Source organism: Prionailurus bengalensis, chromosome C1 (genome assembly GCF_016509475.1).
Source record: "Prionailurus bengalensis isolate Pbe53 chromosome C1, Fcat_Pben_1.1_paternal_pri, whole genome shotgun sequence".
In the NCBI taxonomy this organism is placed as follows: Eukaryota; Metazoa; Chordata; class Mammalia; order Carnivora; family Felidae; genus Prionailurus; species Prionailurus bengalensis.
In genome coordinates, this window is record NC_057345.1 from 79,575,515 (window position 1) to 79,601,815 (window position 26,301).

Below are 26,301 nucleotides of genomic sequence, written 5' to 3' on the forward strand. Positions count from 1 at the left end.
AGCTGCTGGCGACGAGGACCGTTCCCGCCGGCGCGGGTGGGGGAAGGGCAGCAGCCACACCCGGAAGTCAGTCTGCGAGGGAGGGAGGGGGGGCGGGGGGGGCGAGGCTTCCGGTAGCGCAAAGGGTATCGGGAGAGGCTTCCAGCAAACCTTCTTCCTTGGCCTCTGGAGGGACCACCGTTGCCGCGGCTTCGGCTTCCACGATCTGCGTTCGGGCTAAACGGCCACGGCGGCTGCTACTGTCGTTCCCCTTGTGCCCGGCTCTGTCCGTATTCGTTCCCAGGCGGTCGCCACGGTTCCAGCAGCGGCCGCGGCCGACATGTTGTGAGGCGGCGGCGCGGGTGTCTGAAGGATGGTTTGGCAGAGGCGCCGGCAGCGGCTGCTGGCGGCAGCGGCAGCTGGGGCTCCGGCTCTTTAGAGCCAAGCCCGCTGGGTGTCCGCCTGGTACCGCGGCGAGGCCAGTGCCCCTGGATCTTGCCTCTCCTCCGGCGCGGTTGGGGACCGGTTGGGCGACAGCGCCCGCTCCTCTGAGGAGACACGAAGGTGGTTCCCCAGTGCTCAAATTTCCGGACCACCTTTGCTTTCTCCTCTCCGACGTGGGCAGTGCTGTCCCCATTATCTTCAGCCCCCCGACCTCCCTCCCAATCTCGCCCTAAATCTCTCACACACACGGGCGTACCCCACCCTCACGAACCAGCCCCTCCCCACCCCCCACCCCTCGTTTTCTGCACCCTCTTCGCGCTCCTGGGATCCCACTTTGAGGGCAGCCTTTGAAAAATCTTCGCGGAATAGTGGACCAGAGCTGGGGAGTTTTTAAAAGTCGGGGCGCGCGCGAGAGGGAGATACGATGGCTTCCTCATCTGGCAATGATGATGATCTCACTATACCTAGAGCTGCTATCAATAAGATGATCAAAGAGACTCTCCCCAACGTCCGGGTGGCCAACGATGCCCGGGAGCTGGTGGTGAACTGCTGCACTGAATTCATTCACCTTATATCTTCTGAAGCCAATGAGATTTGCAACAAATCAGAAAAGAAGACCATCTCACCCGAGCATGTCATACAAGGTAAGTGGTGTGTGTGGGGTTTTGTTTGAATGAGGGTGAGGGGCAGCCTGCCAGTCGCGTGACCCGTTCATGTCAAAGCCTTCATTCCTCTCCGATAATTACGAGTAGACGAAAAAGCCACGCGGGCATGGAGGTAGCCGGTGCCTTCAACTCGCTGTGTAGTATTCTTGTGGTGCTTTTCATCCGGCGAGTACAAGTAAGGATTGCCAGCGTTTAGGTCAGCCTAACGTCCTCCAAAGGTAAAGTAGCAGTCGTCGTCTGTTTACAGCCAGGTAAGCGGAAGCAACAAGAATTTTGCCTGCCTGCCGTTGAACCTAGACATGACAACTGAGCATTTGTCTCCCTAACGTGGAACCTCAGACGTGACAACTGAGAAAGGAACCCAAAGTTCTCCCTTGGAAAATGAATTTTCAGACAGGATCTTCCAAGTATGAGTGGAGACAGCACCCCTTCCCCCCCCCCCCCGACCTTTTCACGGATATAGAGGAAAAGATGAATTTTCTGAATGCATGAGTGAAAGAATTCTTAATGTAAACGCGTTTAACGTTGTAAAGTTTGGTGATGTTGAATGAAGAGTGTGTTTTCAGCTTTAAGAGTGGTTCAGCGAGGGGCCCCTGGCTGGCTCAGTTGGTGGAGCATGCAGCTCTTGATCCCAGAGTTTTGAGTTTGAGCCCCACGTAGGGTGTCCGTTTTACTTAAAAAACAAAACAAAACAAAACAAAACAAAACAAAAAACAATAATAAAAATTAAAATAGTTTAGTGGTCCTACTGTTCATCAAGTTAACAAAACTCTCCAGTTGTATTCTGGAAGAAAAGGGTGGATGATTATCCTTTCTTCCCCTCCTTTCTTTTTCCTCTCTTTCTCAGTTTTTCTTTTATGTAGCTTGCTTTGCTTTATGGAGATAAATTTTTAAAGCTTGGATTGAAAGTGTGTAAGAGATTTTTTTCATGGAACATTTCCCTGTCCTTTCCTGTTGCAATTCCCATTTAGATGCATACACTTAAGCTTTTATTGAGCATTTCTGAAAGTTTGGACAGTTTCCCATCTTGGAAAGGGTTTAGTCCAGTAGTAGGGGTTTGGGGGACCACATTCTGATGGTTTGTTTCAGGCATAGGGACACATTTACTAGTCATAATGTTTTGGAGCACTTACGTATACTCTTAAGAAAAAGTTGCATTCAATTTAAGGTGATAACTTGCCTTTTATAATAATTAAAATTCTAACAATTTCTTGATTGCTTTTGAAGTCAAAAAATCGTGATGAATTTTAATCGTTTTAGTAGGCAGGCAGGTGTCTACCATTTTATTTTTCATAATTTAACTTTGCAAAGGTGATGTCCCTACTTACTCTGAAGTAGAGAACACATCTCATATTCACCATATCCAATATTTTATTGTCAGTATTGACAAAAGGATTAGATGATTCATTTTTGGTCCTTAATGATGGATGGAAGGTAGATTTTAATGTACTCTGCCATTTCTATTTCAGTCCATGAAGAGAAGAAAAATCCCTGGGAAAAACCGTATTTGATTTTAAAGCTAGGTTGTTTTTTTTTGTTTGTTTGTTTGTTTTTTTAACTTGTGTGGTGTGTGAATACTCTGGTAGGTACAGTGAAAGTCAAGTTCTCTATTTTTCCTCTTGTGTTTTATTTTTACATTGTATGTACATGTTTTAAGTCCTTCATGAGATTATCCAACACAGCTATAATTTCCTTTTACAACTCATAAAAAAGAAAAAGAATGTTTTATCCACATTGCCTTTCTAATGAAAATTTCAAAAGCTTTCTAAAGGATCTGCCTAAACATTTGTTTACAACACAGGAGTGAGGATTGTTCCAAAAGTCTAATAACACATTACAATCTGTCTTCTTGGGTAGTTTATTCTTTTCTAAGATATATTTAGATTTCTGATTGACATGATGGAATAAAAGTGCAGGTTTAGCAAGCAGTATGCTAAATAGCTCAACTTTGGAATATGCTAAATTTAAGGTATGAGTCCAAAAGTTCCAGTGAAAGCATTTTCCTTTGTGTACTGAGGATGATTGATTATTTTTTAAAAAATCATCCACTGACCTGTTACAGTCTTACAAATTTACCCTTTCTTTGGGTAACGTTGTTGTTAAGTGGATAAGAACCTACCATTTTTGCCCCAAATTCCTCCAGTTAGGGGAATACATCTTATACATTTATAATCTCATATTAATTTCATATTGTTTAACCATTTTAAAGAATTTTTGTCTTGAGTGGTTACTTTTTTTTTTAAAAGAAATCCTCTAAGGTGTGTATTTTTTTTTTAGGTGTTTAAAATGTATCTTTACAGATTAACCCTGGAAAGCTTGCTAAATCATGGTAAATAGGACTTTTTTATGCTTTTCTGTAAGCATTTATTATTTTGGTATATAGGATATATGCAAGTGGAATAATAATGTACATTTAAAGTCATATGAATCTCACATTTGAAGTTCCAATTTTTAGTTTAATAAGGTTTAATGAACTAGATTTTGCTTCAGGACATGTCATTTGTTCACTTCCTACTTTGCTTTACATTGTCAGAGCAAATTAAGCATTTGAGGCTGTTCTGTAAAATGGAAGTTATTAAAGTTGACATAACTTTATTGTTAGTAAATCTTTGAAATAGTTAAACTTTGAAAAAATTATGAAATGTTTTGCTTTTTTTGAATTTAAAAAGGGGACTTGGTATTGAAGATCACAGATGCACAAATAAAGGGGTTCTAAGCTATAAAAGGTGTTCCTTTCATGTCATTGCTGGTTTTTGTGAACACATACTCTTAAATAAGTTTTAACATGTTCTGTTGTATTATGTAAAGAACGGACATTGAGAGTTAAGAACTGCAAGTTCTACACTGGAAAGTCTTTGGCCTTAGGCAAATCTGTTAAAGGTTTCCTCATTTATGTATAAATAATACTTAATTGTTTCAGGTATTACTTGCAATTACTGAGAATAAGTCAGGGTTGAGAATCTTACATGATATGCTGCAATAAATAATTTTATATTTTTAGAAGTTAGCTTTTCTTAGGCAAGCTTTAAAAAAAATGTTTATTTATTTTGAGAGAAAGAGAGAGAGCTCATGGGAGGGGTAGAGGGAAAGGAGAGAGAGAAGCCCAAGCAGGCTCTGTGCTGCAGAGCCTGATGCAGGGCTCCATCTCACGAACTGCGAGATAATAACATGAGCCAAAACGAAGAGTCAGATGCTTAACCCACTGAGCCACCTTAGACACCCCTAAGATGTTTATTCATTTTTGAGAGAGAGAGAAAGAGCACGTGCAGTGGAAGGGCAGAAAGAGACGGAGACATAGAATCTGAAGCAGGCTTCAGGCTCTGAGCTGTCAGCACAGAGCCCAAAGCAAGGCTTGAACCCACGGACCGCAGGATCATGACCTGAGCCAAAGTCAGACGCCCAACCCACTGAGCCACCTAGGTGCCCCTAAATAGTAATTTTTAAAATGCGTAATGTTACTGGTTAAAATATAAAGCTTGAAGTCTGTTATGTTTAACCTTACAGCATAATGCCATTGTAAAGCTGAAGTATAAATAAAGATATTTTAAGTGATTATTTTTTTGAATTTTTAATCTTCTGCCACATTTCCCCCCCACATTTATAACAATAGTTAGTAACTGAAAAAGTCTCTGAGGATTTGCTTCTTCAGCAATGGAGTTGCTCCAGACTATCTCTGTTGAAGGAATTAAAAAAAAATCTAGTCCCTCTCACACTGGTACTTTTGTGAAATACAATAAAAATGGATCACTAGAAAAACAAAATTGAAAAATACATAAAATTTCAATTTTTGTTGTTAGATTCAATAAACTTAAAATTACTCTTGTCAAATTGCTTCGAAGGTTCTTTTTTTTTTCCTCCAGCTTTATTGAGTTATAATTGATATAACATTGTGTAAGGTTAAGGTATACAGCATAATGATTTGATATGTGTATATATTGTGAAATGATACCACAATATGGTTAGTTAACACATCCATCACCCCATGTAGTTAAAATTTTGCCATGAAGGTTCCTAAATGCTTTCTTTGATTTCCATACTTAACTCATCACAGACCATTAGCAGTTCTGGCACAAGTCCATGGACCACAGTTTGAGTAGCTTTGCTCTAAAGCCTAAATAAACCACAGTCTATTTTAGAAAGTGGATGTGAAGTAGTTTTTAAATCAGAGGATCTGAGTGATTGCAGAGTTGTAATAATAGAATGAAAATGATATTGTATTATCTAAATAATCATGCATACCGGTATTTTTTCCAAAGGGACACATTATGTATATGAAATTGGTATTATCACATAATCAAGTTTTTTTCAAGTTAGGATTTTATTATTTAACTTAAAACTGACATATCTTGTTTTTATTTTTCTTCTGCTACCCAACAATTTTGAACACTACTAGGTACCTGGCATGGTGTTAGATAATGGTAAGGGTATAACGATTGATTATATTTGGTTCCTGCTCTGCCCTCAGTCTCTCATTATTGTCCCAGATTCCCAGGGGTAGTAGTCCATAGAGGACATAATTAAGGGTCTTCAGAAAGCTTTGCCTGGCTAATGAGCCAAGAAGTCACTTTGGCCTATATCATCCTTTTAATGCATTTTAAGTGAACTACCACCCCCCCCCACACACTTCCTTTAACATATAAACAAAAGAAAACAAATTTGAGAATGCTATTTTACATATTTTAATATTTTAACGGAAAACCTGTATTACACATTTGAATATGAAGTAATTCACATAAATTCTTGTTATAACAAAATTTTATAGGATTGCGTTACTTTTGTAAAATAAGATAAGCCTGTATTATTGTTGCTGGATGGAAGTTTTCACTTTTTTTTTTTTAAAGGGTTTTTTTTTTTAAGTTTTTTAACATTCGTCGTTTTAAAAAAAGTTTATTTGGGGGGGGGGCAGAGAGAGAATCCCCTGCCAGCTCCCCGTATCAGCACTGAGCCCAACACAGGGCTCGAACCCACAAAACCATGAACCATACTGTTTAGATCATGACCTGAGCTCATGAAATCAAGAGTCAGATGCTTAACCAACTGAGCCACACGGGGGCCTTAACATCTGTCTTTAAAATTGAAAAATGTGGCAAATATTTTTTTCCCCTAATATACCATGCACTTTTCTGGGTATAGTTTTAAAGTACATGGCAGAGGGGAGCAGACAGGCATCTGAGGAGCAAGTGATGTATGTGTTTTACCAGCAAAAATTTTTCTTTATTTTTTTCTTTTCTGGATTTTACTCTGAGATCCTTGATAGAGCCAGGGCCCTAACAGTCCATTAAGTCTCTTTATACAAACTAGAAAAAGGCACTTCTTCCCTAAAAATCTTTACTACCATCTGCCAGAAAAGTGCCGTAATAAACATACAGATCTATGTTTACAGTATGAATGGCCTTCCTTAGATATGGTCCTGTTGTGCACTGAATAACCTGCAAACCCGCGATGATGGCCCTGCTTAAGAGTCATTTCCCTTATCCTTTAAGATACTCCTTGTGTAAAATGGAAATGATTATTCCTATATGGTAACAAATGGTGTAAAATATCTCCTTGTTTAGAAAAGACTATTATCTACTTATTCCTGGTAACCATAGTGTATTTAAAATTTGGATTAAAGTCAGTGCAGTTTTAGAAATTAAAATTTATGGCTCTTGCTGTTGAACCATTTAATTGAGAGTACAAATTTGTATATGGCAGCTCTTTGAATAATATTAAATATTAACCTTGGATTCACTTGCAAATTTTTTTAAAGCGGTGTTCTCAACCTTAGATGGTTTTAAAAGTGAGTTTTTAAAATTTTTAACTCAAACTCTCCATGGTTAAAAATAGTTTGGATTGGATTTTTTGATGTTGAGTCTAGTAATTGATGATAATTTGAAGAATTGTCTGCATGGTGTTGATTAATTTTATAAATTTAATATTTTATATTATAAATATATTCATTCAACTTGAATTTAGTGTGGTAATGCATAGCTGCACATTTATTTATGTCCTGTATACTTATTAGGGTGCTCTTTTAAATGTAAGGGAAAAAATAAAGATGAATAATACATAGTCCAAGTGGTTATGGGAATCTTATGTGCTAGACATTGTGTTAAATGCTGTAGATCACTTGTTGATCCCTATAGTCCTAAAAATAATATCGTGAATATTTTGCTTATTCTGTGGGCCAGCCTCTGTTCTAAGCTCTTTGTTTATATTAATTCATTTATTCTTCACAGTAACCTGATCTGATGAGATACAGGTACTGTTATTCTTGCTTTAGTGGCACAGAGGTGAAGGAACTTATCTAGGCTCACACAGTTCATATGAGGCAGAGCTGGGATCAGTCTCTGGCAGCTGTAGGGCCTGCAGGCTTAACCGCCATACTGCATATGTTTTAGGAAGATACTACGAAATGCTATTCTCAGAGAAGGAAAACTGAAGCTTAGAGATATGAAGCAGTGTATCCAAGGTTATATGAATATATTGACAATCAAATTTCAAATTCTAAGATGTCTATCTGATTTTACAAGGGGGAGATTACTTCTATCTATGAGCATCAGGCAAGTTTACTTAAAGATGGAGTTTGATTTCAGCCTTGAATGCATTACCGTCAGTATGAATGTGGGAAACATTGAGCAGTTAGATTTAGCATATGTAGGGATTTAATGGCAGAAATAAAGCTGGAAATGTAGTAGGGCTAGATCCTAGAGAAATGTGGTATATGCTAAGGAAATACGACTTTCTTCAGAATGTTGGGAGGAAACCACAAGCCATTCTCTTGGTTTCTTTTGGTATTGTCTCCACCCAATATTATTGAAAATATACTACTATATGCCTTTAAAAAAGAGAAGAAATTGGGGTGCCTGGGTGGCTCAGTCACCTAAGCATCCAACTCTTGATTTAGGCTCAGGCCATGGTCTCAAGGTTCGTAAGATTGAGCCCTGTGTTGGGCTCTGCTCTGACAGTGTGGAGCCTGCTTGGGATTCTTTCTCTCTTTCTCTGCCCTGCCCCTGCTCCTTCTCCCTCACACTCTCTCAAAATAAGTAAATAAACATTAAAAAAAAAAAAAGAGAAAAAATAAAAGAAAAACTTTGGCTTCTAACATTGACACCAAATTATCAGTCTGTCAATTCAAGTAAAAAATGTAGGCTGCTTAATCTTCACTTAATTTTCCACTATATCTCCAACTTTTTAGGCCAAGAATTATGTGGTAGTAATTTTGATATTCAGAACTCAGAGTAATGAATTACTGAAGTTTTTTGGGGAGCAGAGGCAATAAGTTAGTATAATTAAAATTCAAGTAATAGTACTCTGCTTTTTGGCATGAGATTATTTCTAAAGAAGGTTGATGCAAAACAGCTTAATATTTGAAGTAATTAAAGTCATAAATCATTTCAAAATGTCCTTAAAAACCACAGCTTATACGGGAGGGAATGCGTATTTGTAAAGGTGTATTTGGTATTCTCCTTGAAGAGCAAATCCCTGTAGTTGGAATTCGGGGCAGCTTTGCTGAGGGCAGTCTGGTTCATCATAATTGTTGAAAAACTGCAAGAACTGATACACTAAGTTAAATTCATCAATTATATTTTTCACCGTCTATATTTCATCATTGGGTCAGAAAACAAAAATGCCTTTGGGGCACTGGCAATATATAGAAAACTATAAAATACAATTTTAATTACTGTGAGCCAAAAGAAAACTTTATGCTTTGTCTTGATTATAGAAGGCGTTTAGAAGGTGCATTACTATAAATTTTTCTTTCTAAATGTGAAAAAATAAAGGGAGAGAAAATTGTTAATACTTCTAACCTTATAGTCTTTCTTTATCCCAGTTTTCTGCCACATCAGTTGAAATGTTTTTATAGTGCTTCCTGTTAAGTTTTATTTTCAAGGGAAACTTGTTGGCTGAATATAAATGCTGAATTTCATAAGTTATTTCCACCCGTATTTCTTAAACTTGGCAGTTGGAGTACCTTTGCTAAAAATAGTCTCCTGTTTGGTATATTGTACAAAAGAACTTATCCATTCTTTTATCCCATCCTACTGAAACTTAGAACATATGTTACCAACCTACTTTTTCTAAGCCAAATGGCACAAAATATGTTATTAACAAGTAGACTCCAAATACTTGTTTTTTTGGTATTCTTCTAGAAAGTGACTGAGGTAATGATGTTTGATTTACTGTGAGTGGTATAGGAAAAATGTTTTCTTACCAAAAGCACATGTTCTTACATTGGACTTTTGTTTTTTTCCGCTCACAGGAAATGCTTTGGTTTTTAAAAATTAATCAGAAAAGTAAATGCCTGTGCTGTTAAATGTTCCTCAAGTTTTATCTAATTTGTAATATAATAAGAAAGTTGATACAATATTTTGATTTAGTCATTCAAATAATTGCTGTGCAACTATAAAATAGGTAAAATTATTAGAAGACAGAAATCCCCTCCCCTCCAAAAAAAAACCCAAAAAAATCACAAAAGCTCAATCTTCCATAAATGGGGGGAAAGACTAAGTTTTATCACTCTTTCATGTTTTCATTTCCCTAGCACTAGAAAGTTTGGGCTTTGGCTCTTACATCAGTGAAGTAAAAGAAGTCTTACAAGAATGCAAGACTGTAGCATTAAAAAGAAGAAAGGCCAGTTCTCGTTTGGAAAACCTTGGCATTCCTGAAGAAGAGTTATTGAGACAGCAGCAAGAATTATTTGCAAAAGTAAGTAATGCATTATAAATTGTTTTCATCTGAATACTGCCCTGTTTGCTAACAGAAATCATACTGGTTTCTGAAATCATTTCTTAAATCAATATATATATACAGAGGATTTTCTTTCTGTGCCTGGTTGTTTGAGCATAGAGTCTGATGTTTAAATCTAACCAGTTTGACTCTGTTTGGCCAGTTATGTGCTTCATAAAAAAATAAATATTTGCTCATTAAAATTTTTTTTTTTTTAAACGGGGTGCTTCAGTGGCTTAGTGAGTCAGGCGTCCCAACTTCAGCTCAGGTCATGATCTCATGGTTTGTGAGTTCCAGCCACACTTCTGGCTCTCTGCTGTCAGCTTAGAGCCCGCTTCAGATCCTCTGTGTCTCTCTCTCTCTCTCTCTCTCTCTCTCTCTCTCTCTCTGCCCCACCCCCACTCTGGTGCACGCTGTCTCAAAAGTAAACGTTAAAAAAAACTTTTTTTAAAGTAAATATTTGCAGCAACGTGTTTTCTTTTTTTATTAATTTTTTTTTAATGTTTGGGGCGCCTGGTTGGCTCAGTCGGTTGAGCGCCCGACTTTGGCTCAGGTCATGATCTCATGGTCTGTGAGTTCGAGCCCTGCGTCAGGCTCTGTGCTGACAGCTCAGAGCCTGGAGTCTGCTTCGGATTCTGTGTCTTCCTCTTTCTCTGCCCTTCCCCCACTCATGCTCTGTTTCTCTCTCTCTCTCTCTCTCAAAAATAAACATTAAGAAAAAAAATTAAAAAAAAAATTTTTAATGTTTATTTATTTTTGAGAGAGAGAGAGAGAGACAGAGCATGAGTGGAGAAGAGAGGGCGGAAGACACAGACACTGAAGCAGGCTGCAGCTTCTAAGCTGTCAGCACAGATGTGGGGTTCGAACTTGAACCGTGAGATCATGACCTGAGCCGAAGTCGGACACTCAACCAACTGAGCCACCCAGGCGCCCCTTTTTAAAATTTTTTTAATGTTTATTTTTGAGAGAGAGAGGGAGACAGAGTGCAAGCAGGGGAGGGGCAAAGAGAGAGGGAGGCATGGAATCTGAAGGAGACACCAGGCTCTCAGCTGTCAGCATAGAGCCCAGTGTAGGGGTCGAACCCACCGACCATGAGATCATGACCTGAGCTGAAGTTGAACGCTTAACCAACTGAGCGACCCAGGTGCTCCAGCAACAATTGGTTTTCCAAGGAGAACAACTCCAAAATAACTACTGATTTTACTTTGAGTTTTTTATTTTTTTGTCCAGACAGAACAACCAGTTAAAAGCATGACAAGTATACGTAAACATTCTTAAGATTTAAAATGATGGGCTGGTGAGAAAATACTATATCAAATTTTATAATGAGTGGTATATAAGGAAAATTTAATAAACATCTATTTTATAGTTAAATTAGGTTTTTAATGTACCTTTAAATTTTTTTTTTTTTTTAACGTTTTATTTATTTTTGAGACAGAGAGAGACAGAGCATGAACGGGGGAGGGGCAGAGAGAGAGGGAGACACAGAATCGGAAGCAGGCTCCAGGCTCTGAGCCATCAGCCCAGAGCCCGACGCGGGGCTCGAACTCACGGACCATGAGATCGTAACCTGGCTGAAGTCGGACGCTTAACCGACTGCGCCACCCAGGCGCCCCTTAATGTACCTTTAAAACAAACATACTAATCTTAAAAAATTCCTTCCCTCTTTCCTTCCTCCCTCCCTCCTTTCCTCCCTTTCTTATTCAAACTCTAATTTCCAGTCTGTGAAGGATTAGTACTAATATTCCTCTCTTTAAAATAAAAAAAGGAGAAGATGAAGTTCTTATTATTCTAAGTTTTGGCCTCTCATTTCAAATTAGATTGTAAGGCAGTTTTGGGTTGAAGAGGTGAGATTTCCTACCAGTTACTGTAGTTACCATTAGAACTGGGAAGTATCACTTTTGGTAATCTCTTTCAGACTAGCCCTATACCTGATCTCTTTGTAGTCATAATAACTTAAGTAGTCATAAGTTTGAATCAAAAAGCATTTGAATTTTAAGTGTTATCAAGCACTAGACATCAGAATACCATTCAAACTAATAAAAATAAAAGTTTGCTAACATTTATTGAGTTCTAATCATGTGTTAATCATGTTGCCAAATAATTTACCTGTATTTTTTTAAATCCTCACAACAACCTACAAGATCGGTACTAAGGAGGTACTAAAAGCTTTTGAAACAGGTGTGAATACAAGTAAACACTTTATAATCCATATGAATATGAGATAACAGACTGATGATTAAAAAAACATTAGTGGCTATTATTTATTAACTCTCTGCTATTGCAGATCACCTAGAGTGCCAAATTAGATATTTGATAAAAAGAAAAAGATGCTCTATTACTTTACATACTTTGCAGTTTTTATAAATGTAAATAAATAAATGTGAATTTTATTATACTCATTTACACGTTAAGAAACAGACTCAGGGGCGCCTGGGTGGCGCAGTTGGCTAAGCGTCCGACTTCAGCCAGGTCACGATCTCGCGGTCCGTGAGTTGGAGCCCCGCGTCAGGCTCTGGGCTGATGGCTCGGAGCCTGGAGCCTGTTTCCGATTCTGTGTCTCCCTCTCTCTGCCCCTTGCCCGTTCATGCTCTGTCTCTCTCTGTCCCAAAAATAAATAAACGTTGAAAAAAAAATTTTTTTTTAAAAAATAAAAAAAAGAAACAGACTCAGATGGAGAAAGAAACTTGCATGAGATCATTCATTCATTTGTTTTACAGATGTTTACTGAAGTCCTCACTACTTATCAGATATAGTGCTAAATGCTAGGCTTATAATAGTATACGAAAGAGACATGGTTCTTATTATGATGGAACTTAGTTTACTGGGAAGGATTGAGTTAAACAAATAAAACAGGTTAAGTTCATATAGTTAGGAAGTGTTGTAGTCTAAATTCAGACTCGAGTCTCCTGACCCCTAGACATGTGCTGTTTCTACATTACTATGCTAATGTTCTAGCCACCATTTTGTCCACTTACACTTATTTTAGAACTTTTAAGTGGAACATGATGGCTTTATCCTTTCCAGGGCAAAAAGAAGAATGAAAGAAATAATTGCCCACCAAATCTGTCTTTACCTTTCTATCCTTGTCATTTGTTATTTCCTCTTCCTTATCTTCCTTCATTCTTGCCTTCATCTATGGGTGAGGATCCCTTAATATTTCTTTGCTCTTGTGAGGAAAATCAAGAGAGAGGTAAAATTATAGCACCTGTCTAGTACTTCTTCCTTAAAGCAGCACAAAGCACTCAAGTCCTAAATATGGTAAGTAAATATAACAGCTTTTTTATCAGTTTGATTTCATTTCACCTTTTAGACTTTATTTTAAATACTAACACAATAGCATCTTCATTTGAAGCAGTCTTTCAACTGCTAGCAACAAAATGTGGAAAGGGGGAACCATTAATATATTGAAGTTAAGATTAACTGTAAATTACAAATGAGTTATTTTAGTATTTGGGTGGGGAGGAGAGTCTAAAACATAATGAAAATCTCCAAAAGAAGAAATTAATTAGGAAGTATACACTTACTGTCTTTCACACTCCCATTTTAAAAGAAAAATACTTGAGGTAGGTTGGGTAAGAGGCAAGAGAGAAAAAAATTAGAAAAAGTACTGCTGAAAATTTTAATTTATGAAAATAAAATTTATCAATCAACATAGACTTTAAAGGCACAGGAATGTTTTTTGTTTTTTTTTTTAATTTTTTTTTTCAATGTTTATTTATTTTTGGGACAGAGAGAGACAGAGCATGAACGGGGGAGGGGCAGAGAGAGAGGGAGACACAGAATCGGAAACAGGCTCCAGGCTCTGAGCCATCAGCCCAGAGCCCGACGCGGGGCTCGAACTCCCGGACCGCGAGATCGTGACCTGGCTGAAGTCGGACGCTTAACCGACTGCGCCACCCAGGCGCCCCGGCACAGGAATGTTTTTATGTTTAGACAGAGAAATATGTTTGCTAATATGGGTACTTAAAAGTTAAAATTTTTTAAAAATCTTTTGTTTATTTTTGAGAGACGGAGAGAGACAGAGCCTGAGTGGGGAGGGGCAGAGAGAGAGGGAGACACAGAATCCGAAGCAGGCTTCAGGCTCTGAGTTGTCAGCACAGAGCACGACGTGGGGCTCGAACTCACGAAACATGAGATCATGACCTGAGCCGAAGTCGGATGCTTAACTGACTGAGCCACCCAGGCGCCCCAAAAGTCAGTTAAATTTTAATTGTAACCAGTACATGTCTTTGGAGATTACTGAATAAACTATGAGATCAAGCAGCTTTTGCAATAAAATCTGTGTAGAGACTTGAAACTGAGGTTTTTTTTTTTTTCCTGTGCCACGAAATTATACCTGTATATGATTGATTAAGTCACAGAGTAAATATTCTTAAGTTTATTAAATTCACATGTTTGGTTTGCCCTACAATTTTCTTATGAATTCTTAAAATGTTTTTCATGAAGCATTCTTAGTCTTTTTTACACTCTGGGTATTCCTGCCGTAAAGGTAAATATGACTGTGTGTTAAAATAACTATTTTTCATACTTTTTAAGTAAAAATAGATGCAATTAGTTATTAGAATATCTGGTTTCTGATTTCCTAAACAAAAAAAGTTTTTGTTTTTTAGGAGAGGTATGATATAGGTACACTGACAACTGTAATATGAGGCTATCTACTTTCATGAGGAAAATATAAAGAGTTCCCAAGTATAGAGACATTACATTAGATTTGGGCAGTGTAAGAGTGTGCCAGTTATTTCGCATGTGAGTGCTAATACAAATTTAAACCCAAGCAGATCTCATCACATGTTACCTTATGAATGTTGACATTGGAATACCTTACCTGTAGTATAATATCAGTTCTGGACTGAAAAGTTGAGGAAGAAACTTAATTTTCTTTTTTGCATAACTCAGAAAAACAGCTTGTATGCAGTTTACTTGTTGACCTCAGCAGATGACCTAAGCTGATAGTGTTAATTCAGATTTAAGAAATTATTGGAATCTTGGTTTGCATAGATTCATGATCGATCTACATGCAATACTAACTAAATTAGATAGCTTTTACATTTTCACATGTGTACATAGGCCTTCTGCACTCTTTCCAACACCCATTAGTTATTGAACTTTGTAAACTGGCATTGAGATATATAGTATTTTGTTGTACCAGTTTCATAAATGGTTTATAGCACAGTATGTGTGGGTTTGAGACATACCAAGGGTTAGTTTCTCAAGGTTCTTGTTGTGCTTACTGTAGTAGCATTTGATGGAGGATCTCTTATATACATTTGTGGTAGATGAAAAAAAATTATATTGCAAATCCTTTCTTTTTTTTTTTTTTAAAGCTTAAACCATATAGTAAGTTTTGGCCCAAGTTGAGTAGGATAAGTTAAACTTATATTGCATTCTGTTAACCAGTATAAATGTATTTTTGCAAATCAAAATCACAAGATGTTACTTATAAATATGTTAACTGGGGAGATTTCATCAAGTGAAATGAAATAATAAAATACAATACTAGGAAAAAAAATATTTTTGTGAGCATAGTTGTGTTGAAATAAAGTTTTCAAAAGAAAAAAAAAAACGCATGCACCAGTAACTAAACAATTTTCTTAGCCTGAAACCCACCTTTCTGTGCTTTGATTTGTGATCAAGCCTAGTACTCTATAAACCACATTTCTGCTTTTCTATTGGACTTCATTGGACTCTGCTTCCAGTAGGGGGTTCTGGAGGGAGATTGCCAGGCTAGAGGAGGAAGGCAGCACTTGGGTTCCTTTCTTTTACTTCCTATTAGCTTCAGGTTCCTTTGAGCAACCTACCAATGCATCTTTACTCTGGCTGCATCAATTTTTTTTTCCTGTGGCAGGAACGGAATCCAGCGTATAGTTTCTTTACAGAACCAGCATAAACATTCATCATTTTCCTCCAGGGTGTGAGTCTCAAACCTTGGGCCCTCTATCAAGCTCAGAGATGCTTTTACCAGCCAATCTATGCCAGTTCTTCAGAGGTCTGAGTTTCAGTTCCATGGATTGTTCTTTTAAGCTTCTTAAAAATTAAGTTTTAAAAATTCCAGCCTCTTCCTTTATTCCCTCAGTTTTAGGATTGGTGGCTGCTTTTGGTAGTTACCAGTTGTGTAATATCTAAGTGTTCTTTTCATGCCTTTTCAATGACCTAGTTACCAACTTTATACTTGGTTAACAATCCTTTATATTGCATTCTTTCTATTCCCCTAACTAATGTGACTTCTATCTCCTGATTAGGTCCTGAATGATACAGTTAGGACTTAGGAAAAAAATGGAGAAAATGATACTTCAGTTTGACTTGAAGAGTAGAACTTCAGTAGGTGAAAATTAGGAAATTTCAAATAGAATGACTATCAGCATGAGTTAAGGTAGTGAAAATGGGAGGGTATGGTGTATTGGGGAAGCATTTTAAGTTTTAGGGTTTTTTTTGGAGTACCAAGTATGTATTACAATTGGGAGATAGGTTGGGGCAGGCAGTAATTTGGAGGACCTTGAACTCTAGGTTGAGAAATTGGACTTAATTGGGTAACAGATGATTTTTTTTTAAAAGTATAATAATGACCTGATTAGAATTTTCTTCTAGAAATGATTGGATAATAAATTCAAGAGAGATTATTAAGAAAAGTTAGGAATGTACGTGGTAAAATCTTAATGTTAGAGTTATACTGAGCATTACTGTTTCCTACAAAACATGCTTTCAGAAAATACTGGAGGACTTTGTGTTGGGAATGTAACAAGGAGTATGAAAATAGTCTATTCTCAAGTCTAGTGGGAAAAAAGATACATACTCAGATAATTTGAGAACAAAGTAAATAGGTATGGGAATGCATAGAGAATTTTGGCATATGAAACAAAGTGCACAGTATGATCTAGATGGCCAAGAAAGACTAATTTCTGTTTTAATAGATAACTAGGAATTGGCTATGCATAAAGGAGGGTGGCGTGGTGAGTGTGAGTCAGGCTTAAAGGACAATTCTGAGAAAAGGCAGAAAGGGAAACAGCATTGTTTTGGTAGATTCCAATGGAATTTATATGATCTTTTCAAGAACAGATTGATTTTTTCCTTCTTGATGTGGTTTTTCTGCTAATGAATTAAATTAGCTGTTGCAACATTGCTTGTAACGTTTATGTGCGTATCTTGGTTTCTAAAATTCTGTGATGGTTTTTAGAGAGGATATATCAAATGAATGGATTTTAACTATCTCACTTAAATTCAGTCCTGGATAAGTGCCTTTTCTCTAGTGGGTATATGGGAAGGGTGTGTGTGTGTGTGTACCCATGTGTGTTTATTTAGGGGAGAGGGACAGAGGAGAAATGTATGTATAGGGTAGGGAACTGTGATAGAAACTCAAACATCAAAATAGCTATTATACTCATGTATAGTACTTTTTCTTAAGAGTTAGGGGTACTATACTAGACAACTTTTAAGTCATAGAAATAATTTTTAGATTGAAAAATGTTTACATCTGGGGTGCCTGGGTGGCTCAGTCGCTTGATCATCCGACTTCGGCTCAGGTCAGGTCTCGTGGTTCATGAATTTGAACCCTGCATCAGGCTCTGTGCTGACAGCAAAGAGCCTGGAGCCTGCTTCAGATTCGGTGTCTCCCTCTCTCTGCCCCTCGCCCACTTGTGTTCTGTTTCTCTAATTCTCTCAAGAATAAATAATAAACATTAAAAAAAAAAACATTAAAAAAAATGTTTGCATCTAAATTGTAAGTTGAGAGGACAAAAGAATCAAGTGAAAAAAAGGTAGAGGGGCGCCTGGGTGGCGCAGTCGGTTAAGCGTCCGACATCAGCCAGGTCACGATCTCGCTGTCCGTGAGTTCGAGCCCCGCGTCAGGCTCTGGGCTGATGGCTCGGAGCCTGGAGCCTGTTTCCGATTCTGTGTCTCCCTCTCTCTCTGCCCCTCCCCCGTTCATGCTCTGTCTCTCTCTGTCCCAAAAATAAATAAAAAATGTTGAAAAAAAAAATTAAAAAAAAAAAAAATAAAAAAAAAAAAAGGTAGAGAGAGGGGCTCCTGGGTGGCTCAGTTGGTTAAGCATCTGACTTCAGTTTGGGTCATGATCTCGTGGTTCATGGGTTAGAGTCCTGTGTCAGGCTCTGTGCTGACAGCTCTGAGCATGGAGCCTGCTTCAGATTCTGTGTCTCCCTCTCTCTCTGCCCCTCCCCTGTTCACAATCTATCTCTGTGTCTCTCAAAAGTGAATAAATGTAGGGGTGCCTGGGTGGCTCAGTCGGTTAAGTGGCCAAGTTCGGCTCAGGTCATGATCTTGTGGCCCCACATCGGACTCTGCTGACAGCTTGGAGCCTGGAGCCTACTTCTGTTTTTGTGTCTCCCTCTCTCTCCCCCTCCCGTATTCGTGCTCTCTCCCTGCCTTTCAAAAATGAATAAGTGCTAATAAATAAATAAAGAAAGAAAGAATAAATGTTAAAAAAAAAAAAAGAAAGAAAGAAAGAGGGAAACTGGGAAAGGAACCAAAGAGAGAACATTATGATTTTTGTACCAGCTTTTTCAATTTCAGTTGAACCAAAGGTCATAAAATTATGTGGCATAAAAGGACTGTCTATAAGAGAACCGAGTTTTGGAAACTGTCCTTAGTTGATAGAGAAGCAGTTGTCTAACTGTATTTCCTTATAGAGTTCATGTTTTCCAGATGTATAACAGTTATTTAGTGGTTGGAAAATATCCAAATTTGGTAATAACTAAGTCTGTAATTGGCTTAATCTATACTTAACCAAAGTGTGTATGTTGTGAGTTTTAAAAAAATTATTACTTGTTTTTATGTTTTTGGTGTCTAGGCTAGACAGCAACAAGCAGAATTGGCCCAGCAGGAATGGCTTCAAATGCAGCAGGCTGCCCAACAAGCACAGCTTGCTGCTGCCACAGCCAGCGCATCTAACCAGGCTGGATCTTCTCAGGATGAAGAAGATGATGATGATATCTGAAATTTACCAGCTGAGTTTCTATTTCCTCTATAAATGTTTTTCCCTGCACAAGAAAACAGTGAAAGAAATGCTTATCTGTAATTTTGTATGCATCTTGGTGGACTTGCCATTGGTATTCTAGGGATGTCTGCTGTTAAGTTTCATCTATTGTGTGCTATTCATGTAAAAACTGTCTCTTTGAACTATTGAAAATTTAAGATTCAGTATAATATCAATTTTGAATTTTTAATGGTGTTTATGAAATTTTAGATAGCAGTGAGTCCTTTATTTGATCAATAAACAGTGTTACAGAAAACGTCAAGTTTATAAAAATACAGTGAAATTTATACAGAAACTCTAAATCTGCATTTGCATTTCCTCTGCCCTTTTAACTAGACTAAAAATTGGGAATTTTAAATTATTGGGGGGAGGGTGTTGTGTAATGCAGTAGATGTTAGATCAGGATGGTGAAAAAACAAAGAGTTCGGTTTTGTAGTATCTGAATTTTTTGTCTTTTAAAATGAGTGTATATATATAGGCAATAAATATATATGCTCAGATAAATATGCTTGTTTAAAAAAATCTCAAAATGACATCCAAAAACTTAGGAAGGAGTATGTTCAATAGTAGTTCTATGAGTTCGGTGGGTTATGTTTTTGATTTTGTTTTTGTTTTATGTAGAGGTAAAAACTACAGTTTTATTATGGCATAATTCATCTTGAGCTATGCTATTACATTTCAAAGACTGCCCAATTTTGAGGACTGTCACAATTCTTACTATTTCACTCCAATAATTGTTAATAGTATTACTTGCTTAGTCCATCCATCTTTATTGGAACTTGTGAAACAATTGCTTAGGTTCCTTTGGTTTAATGGAGATTCATGAATATCAAACCTTTGCTGGGGGAAAGAAATGAAAGTTAATAAGCATGCTTACTATAAAAGAGGGATTTTTTTGTAATTTAACTGATAGTTTACTTATTGTTTGTTTTTAGCATTACTTTTACATTTTCTTGACTAGATGGCCTAGAGTGTCCAGTGCTTCCTTTTGAAATGGCATCATTATCTCCATCATAATTGAGTGATAGCTTTAAAAATGATTGGTTTTATTTTGTTTAAGAAAGCGTGTCATAACTGATCAGCCCTATATGAAACATAAATAGTTTCAACCTACTCATTAAAAGGGAGAAGCTTTAATTTGGTTCCACTAAATAAAGTATGGTAGTGATTTTTATAGGAATCCAGTGTATTGAAGAAATGGCATATTGTTTGTACTTTGGAAACAGAATGGAAAAGCCACTTTAAGATAGTATAAAGTAATCTAAATTCCTATGTCAGTTGCCAAATCATTTAAATTTGTATATTCACCAAGTCCAAGGATAAATTGTGGTTGCTGGGATTCAGTTTTAATTGGAGAGCTAAATAAGTAAAGTTTATAAGTATTAGATTTCTTAAAGGTCTTATTTTGCAGTTTTAGAAAAAGTGAAATATTAGCATATGTTTATTAAATACACTTCCCCCATGCCATGAAAAGGTTAATTTTGCTGAATGTTTTAAGTTGAAGTTGATATTGTATCCATGAAGTGCTTTGGACAAGATAGAAGGGGTTGTTTTTTTAAAAGTTTAAGTACCAAAGGTAGTCTAGTCTAAGAAATAATAAGTTAATAAGTGTTGGCTTTTCTAATTTGTACTGTAACATCCTTATTCTTTCTATTTTAAGTATATCTGTTTCTTAAGTAAACAACTTAGATATTTTTCCACTTTTTTTTCCCTGATGCAGAGTTCAGGTTAATTAATATTTTACTGCATCTGATAATGTATTATATGTTTGAAGCCTAGTGACTTTTCATTTTGACATTCTTGTGATTTCATATGCTGTATTCTTCAAGCAATAAAATCTGATGTGTTTTATAAATTGTTTTTATATTTAATAATCTACACAGATTAACAGCAGGAGATTGCTATTACTAACATTTTTAGTAGTTTCGAGAATCTTAGGCCCAACATTTTGATCATTTGGTATTTAATACCTGACTTTCTCCTTTGTTTATTGTTATTTCAGAAAATGTGGTTTTACTTGTACTTTTGTAATGGCAGTCCTAGGATCCAGGCATAACAAAGCTAATTAAGCAATGTTTTACTTTTAGTTTACTTTTTAGCATTTGAAAGTCATTATAATGTCCATTGTTGAGATTTTTTAAATCTTGTAGAGAGAGAAACAAATTTTTAGGGTTCTTGAGAAATAAAGTTACTGTTTAGTAAATATCTTCCCCACTTCCTTATCTATCTTTTTCAGCAACATTGAAAAGATAACATTGAAAAAATAACATTGAAAGGATACCAATTATTTTTATTTTTATTTTTTTAGAGAGTGTGCAAGTGGGTGGAGAGAGGGAAAGGAAGAGAGACAGAATCTTAAGCAGACTCCACATCTAGCGCAGAGTCTACCGCAGGGCTCGATCTCATAACCCTGAGATCATGACCTGAGCCAAAATCGACAGTTGGATGCTTAACCAACTGAGCCACCCAGGTGCCCCGAAAAGGTACCAGTTTTTAAAACTGCATATACCATGCATATGTTTTCACAAATTAAACATACTCATATCACTGGCCTTCAGGTCAGGACACAGCAGTGTGAACACCCCAGAAACCCCTTTTGCCCCTATTTTAACATTGTCATCTTCCCTGGAAGTAACTACTATTCTGTTTTCTAAAACTTTTGATTAGTTTTGCCTTTTATTTTATGTAAATACAATCTTTTTTAAATTAAATTTTAATGTCTTATACAGGCTTACTAAATAAAAGTATTGCACACTAATGAAGATTGAAAATTTACATTCCAGTTGACTAGCCTAAAGAGTTTAAGACGACTTTCACATTTATAGAGGCTAATTAAGGCTAGTAGACAGGCACACCCTCATCTTCGATGTCATCTTTAACCCCTTTGTCCTGAGAAAGGAAGCTTAGCTGCCTCTTTAGTTCTTCAGTTTTTCTTGTTCTAGTATCTTCATCTGTAGGGTGAGATTAACATTTCCAACAGTTTGGAAAATTTCGCTTTATAGCAGCTGAACAGAGCAGATGGTCTCTGAGATGCATTCTTTCTGATTAAGTGCTAGATCCACTTGGCTTTGTGGGATACCTTTTACTGAGGGACTCAAGTAACTGACCACTTCTTAAACCTATTAAAACTTGTATTTGTTCTATTTATGTTCCAAACGGCTGAAAGAGTTCTAGTAGGATCACACCCAAGCTATACATATCTAATTTGGTGTCACGCTCAAATCCTTCCAACTCTTCAGGTTAAGAGTACATACAGACAAGTACCCACCCTGGAAGTATATGTTGGTATTCTGTTGCCATTTCTCTTGATCCAGTCCATCGTTTTTTGTTTGTTTGTTTTTTAATTTTTTAATGTGTATTTTATTTTTGAGAGAGTGCACGAGAGCAGGGGAGGGACAGAGAGAGAGGGAGACACAGAATCCGAAGCAGGCTACAGGCTCTTAGCTGTCAGCACAGAGCCCGACCTGGGGCTCGAACCCACAAACCGTGAGATCATGACCTGAGTGGAAGTCAGATACCCAACTGACTGAGCCACCTAGGTGCCCTGATCCAGTCCATGTTCTGAATGATGTCTGTATAGGCCAGACCAGAGTCTTCTATTTTTACTTGCTGATCAGGGCCACGAAGAAAAATATTTCTGGACTTCAGGTGTCTGTTATGTTATGAATGTAAAATACACTTTCCACCAATTCTTGAAAAGATTTTTATTGCAACACTGGCCTTAACATAAGGATTTGTGTACATTCGCCCATGTATTCTGGCCCTGCCTGTTTCACTCAGTTATCCAGTCCTACAAAGAGAGCTCACACAGGTGGATCTGAATGTGCAACATCAGGTGACACTGCATCAGGTGATACCTGCCCCATCAAGTTTTAAGTTTTCTTCAGAAGATTCCTCGATGGATGTGAAATTCTCTTCTAAGTTGTAATCATGCATAAGTGGCAGCTGATGTTCAACAATCTGGAAGACAAGTCAGCTCTTCGAATAAAATGATTCCAATTCAACGGCATCTTTTGTGACTAAATTGGTGATATAGTTCATCAGTCTATTAGTCTGATTTTCAGTGCCAGCTTCTCCTAAGGAGTTTTCTTTTTCTGGGGTGAATTTGGCAAGGATAATGGATGATTTTTTTTTTTTAATGTTTATTTATTTTTGAGACAGAAAGAGACAGAGTGTGAGTGGGAGAGGGGCAGAGAGAGATGGAGACACAGAATCCGAGGCAGGCTCCAAGCTTGGAGCTGTCCACGCAGAGACCAGCGTGGGGCTCAAACTCACAGACAGCGAGATTATGACATGAGCTGCAGATGGACGCCTAACCGACTGAGCCACCGAGGGGCCCCTGGATATGCTATTACTTTAATCATTTTTGACATCATGTTGATTTCTGTTGTCCTCCTGGTTAGAGATCACTTCCAGAGATGGCAACTGAATAGAGATTCTATCTTGCATTTGGGCCACATGAGCATCTACTATCCAAGCAGTATGATGGCCTACAACACCTTCACTTCCCATAGTACCTTTATGTAATCTGTTTAGTTGCACCCTTATTCAGCATATTTTGATTGCAAAATTCTGACCATCTGATTTATTCCTGAACTTGTATTCTCTTCCATATCCACCTTTTCCTAAGGGGGCAAACTGTTCTAAATCATTTAAGTAATGTGAGGTTTCTTCTTCCAAGCTACTTCTCTTGATCTGATCTGGATATCAGAAATATCCTCACAGGGATCCTGAGGAATTCTTTCTTCAGCTGACCTCATTAAATGAGCAATAGCTATGGGCGCCTGGCTGCCTCAGTAGGTAAAGCACATGACTCTTGATCTTGGGGCTGTGAGTTCAAGCCCCATGTTGGGTGTAGAGATTACTTAAAAATAAAATCTTACAAAAAAAAAAAAAAAGCAGTCACTGTTGTGATGTAGTCTTGGTGAGCTAAACTCATCACTACAAGTGAAAGAAGACAGCAGTGCCATTTTGATAAAGGTCTGACAAAGCAATTTAAACACCTGTCTTGAACGAAGTGGATTCATGAACATGGCTCAAGTGTTCCAGTGAAGAAACAAGCAGTAATTTGGTTTGCAACTGCAAAAGGCAAAATCAGCTGTTGTAGGGTCATTTTAACACCTGGGGTTCTGCTGGAATATCAGATTCCAAACATCCCTCCTGCTGCCCCTCCCCACCCCAGCACTACGCCACTAGGTCTGGGTTCAAGCAGAGATCCAGCCCCATTCACTCAGGGGCTGCGATGAACCTCGCTGCTCTCCAACCTCCTCAGGAATTAAGGTGGCCAGGGGCTGGGAGAGGGCCACTGCAGCATTCCAAGTCCCTCACCATCATACTTGGGAGTCTGAGCCATGGGCCAGGAAGTCCATGGTAGGTGCACAGGCACAGACCCGGCTCCATTGCCCTCTGCCTCACGCTCCCGGTCCCCGGAGTGGCCCCCAGCAACACGGACTGCAGCGCAGCCTGCCTGCTAACCCACTGCCACATCACTCAGCACCCCAGTATACTCTTATTTGATCATCATCATATTTGTGAATATACTGTTTTTCCTTTGCCACTGTAACAAATTATCCCAAAATTGGTGATTTAAAACAACACATATTTATTCTCTTAACAGTCCTGGTATCAGAAGTCCAAGACTTGTTTTTGGTTTTTTGTTTGTTTTTGAGAGCACAAGTGGGAAAGGGATGGCGGGAGAGGGAGTGAGAGAATCTTAATCAGGCTTCATGCCCAGTGCGGAGTGTGTCTCACAAGTGAATGATCGTGACCTGAGCCAAAATCAAGAGTCAAATGTTAACCTTAACTGAGCCACCGAGGTACCCCCCTGCAACTATGTTTAATAGGCCAAAGTGAAGCTATTAGCAGGATTGGTTCCTAAATCTGAAGGTTGTGAGTGGAGCATCTGTTTCCTTGCCTTTTTTCAGCTTCCAGTGGCTGCCTGTGTACTTTGTGGCCCCTTACTTGGTATTTAAAGCCTCTGCTTTCATCATCACATCATCTTTTCTTCTATAGTCAAATCTTCCTCTGCCTCTACATTTAGGGTCTACCTGGATAATCCAGGAAAATCTCATTTCAAGATCCTTATTTGAATCAAAGTCTCTTTTGCCATATAAGATAACATTCACAGGTTCCAGGGATTAGATCCTGGATATTTTTGGAGGCCATTATTCAACCTACTAGAATGAGATTTATTCATAGCATATGTATTTGTAGTCATTCATTCTCATTACTGAATAGTATTTTATGAATTTAACCATTTTTATTGTATCCAAAATTTATCCATTCTACCATTGATGGGTATTTGAGGAATTTCTAGTTCTTGGCTACTATGAATAATGCCATGGAAGACATTCTTATACATGTCTCACTTCTGTTGAATGGATACCTGGGAGTGGAGTAACTCGGTCATGGGGTATGCACATACTGGTTTTAGTATGTATTGTCAGTTTTCCAAAGTGCTTATAAGAGGGCACTATTCTAATATGTACCATTATAATGAATTACTCTAAAGGTCTAGAGGCCTGACAGCGTTAATGAATTTCTCAAAATACCTAAATTATACCAAATGAGTTATACTTGTTATTTAATATCACGCAAGAGGAAAATAAAAAGCAGAAGTATTTGTCGTTGTAGACACAGTGGTATTATGCACTCAGAGAACTGCTCCAAAGGAAAAAAATGCAAGTTTATGTAATCATAAATAGTATGTCAAATTTATAAATAGAATGCTTAATTATGGAAAACATATAGCTTACATTTTTAATTGAATTAAAATGTTTTTGTTAATAACCTTTTTGGAGATACAAATATTTCCTCATACCCAAATGGCCACCAGGAAGAATTCTCCAATCCAAATAGCATAGGCACTGCCTTCCACTGGCTTCACTTGGATTTTGTTTGTTTTCTTCTTCCCTGTCCCTTTAGCTTGGCCCCCTCTTTTAAAAAAAAAAAAAAATTAAAATTTTTATTAGAGAGAGAGAGAGAGAGAGTGTGCATGTGCATGAGCTAAGGAGAGGGGCAGAGAGAGAAAGAGAGAGGGAGAGGGAAAGAATCTTAAGCAGGTTCCACGTTGAGTGTGGATCCCATGACCCTGGGATGGGACCATGACCTGAGCCGAAATCAGGAGTTGGAAACTTGGGGCACCTGGGTGGCCCAGTTGGTTAAGTGTCAATTCGGCTCAGGTCATGATCTCACAGTCCGTGGGTTCGAACCCCACATTGGCTCTGTCCTGACAGCTCAAAGCCTGGAGCCTGATTCAGATTTTGCATTTCCCTCTCTCTGCCCCATCCCCACTTGTGCTCTCTCTCTCTCTCAAAAATAAATAAATGTTAAGAAAAAAAAAAGTTTGACACTCAACTGATTGAGCCATCCAGGTGTGCCCAAACCCCTCTATTTTTTACCTTGCCCCACAGCATAGAATATCATGGGTAGGATTGGCCAGGGTGAAGAGAATGGGTACATAAATAACCTCCTTTTCACCTTGTAGTTAAAGCATCATCACTAATCCTCCTATTT

General features: G+C 37.9%; 1 protein-coding gene and 2 pseudogenes across 1 annotated transcript; 1 reads left to right on the top strand and 2 right to left on the bottom strand.

Annotated features, from left to right (window-relative positions):
* Positions 1 to 847: 847 nt before the first annotated feature.
* On the top strand, positions 848 to 20,641 carry DR1 (down-regulator of transcription 1). Its single transcript, XM_043575594.1, has 3 exons — positions 848 to 1,067; positions 9,613 to 9,776; positions 18,601 to 20,641. The coding sequence occupies exons 1-3, from the start codon at positions 848 to 850 to the stop codon at positions 18,745 to 18,747; spliced, it is 531 nt and encodes a 176-aa protein (XP_043431529.1). The 3' UTR covers positions 18,748 to 20,641.
* Positions 20,642 to 21,624: 983 nt separating this feature from the next.
* On the bottom strand, positions 21,625 to 22,200 carry LOC122479424 (annotated as a pseudogene).
* A 32-nt stretch (positions 22,201 to 22,232) lies between these two features.
* Positions 22,233 to 22,905, bottom strand: LOC122479425 (annotated as a pseudogene).
* Positions 22,906 to 26,301: the final 3,396 nt, after the last annotated feature.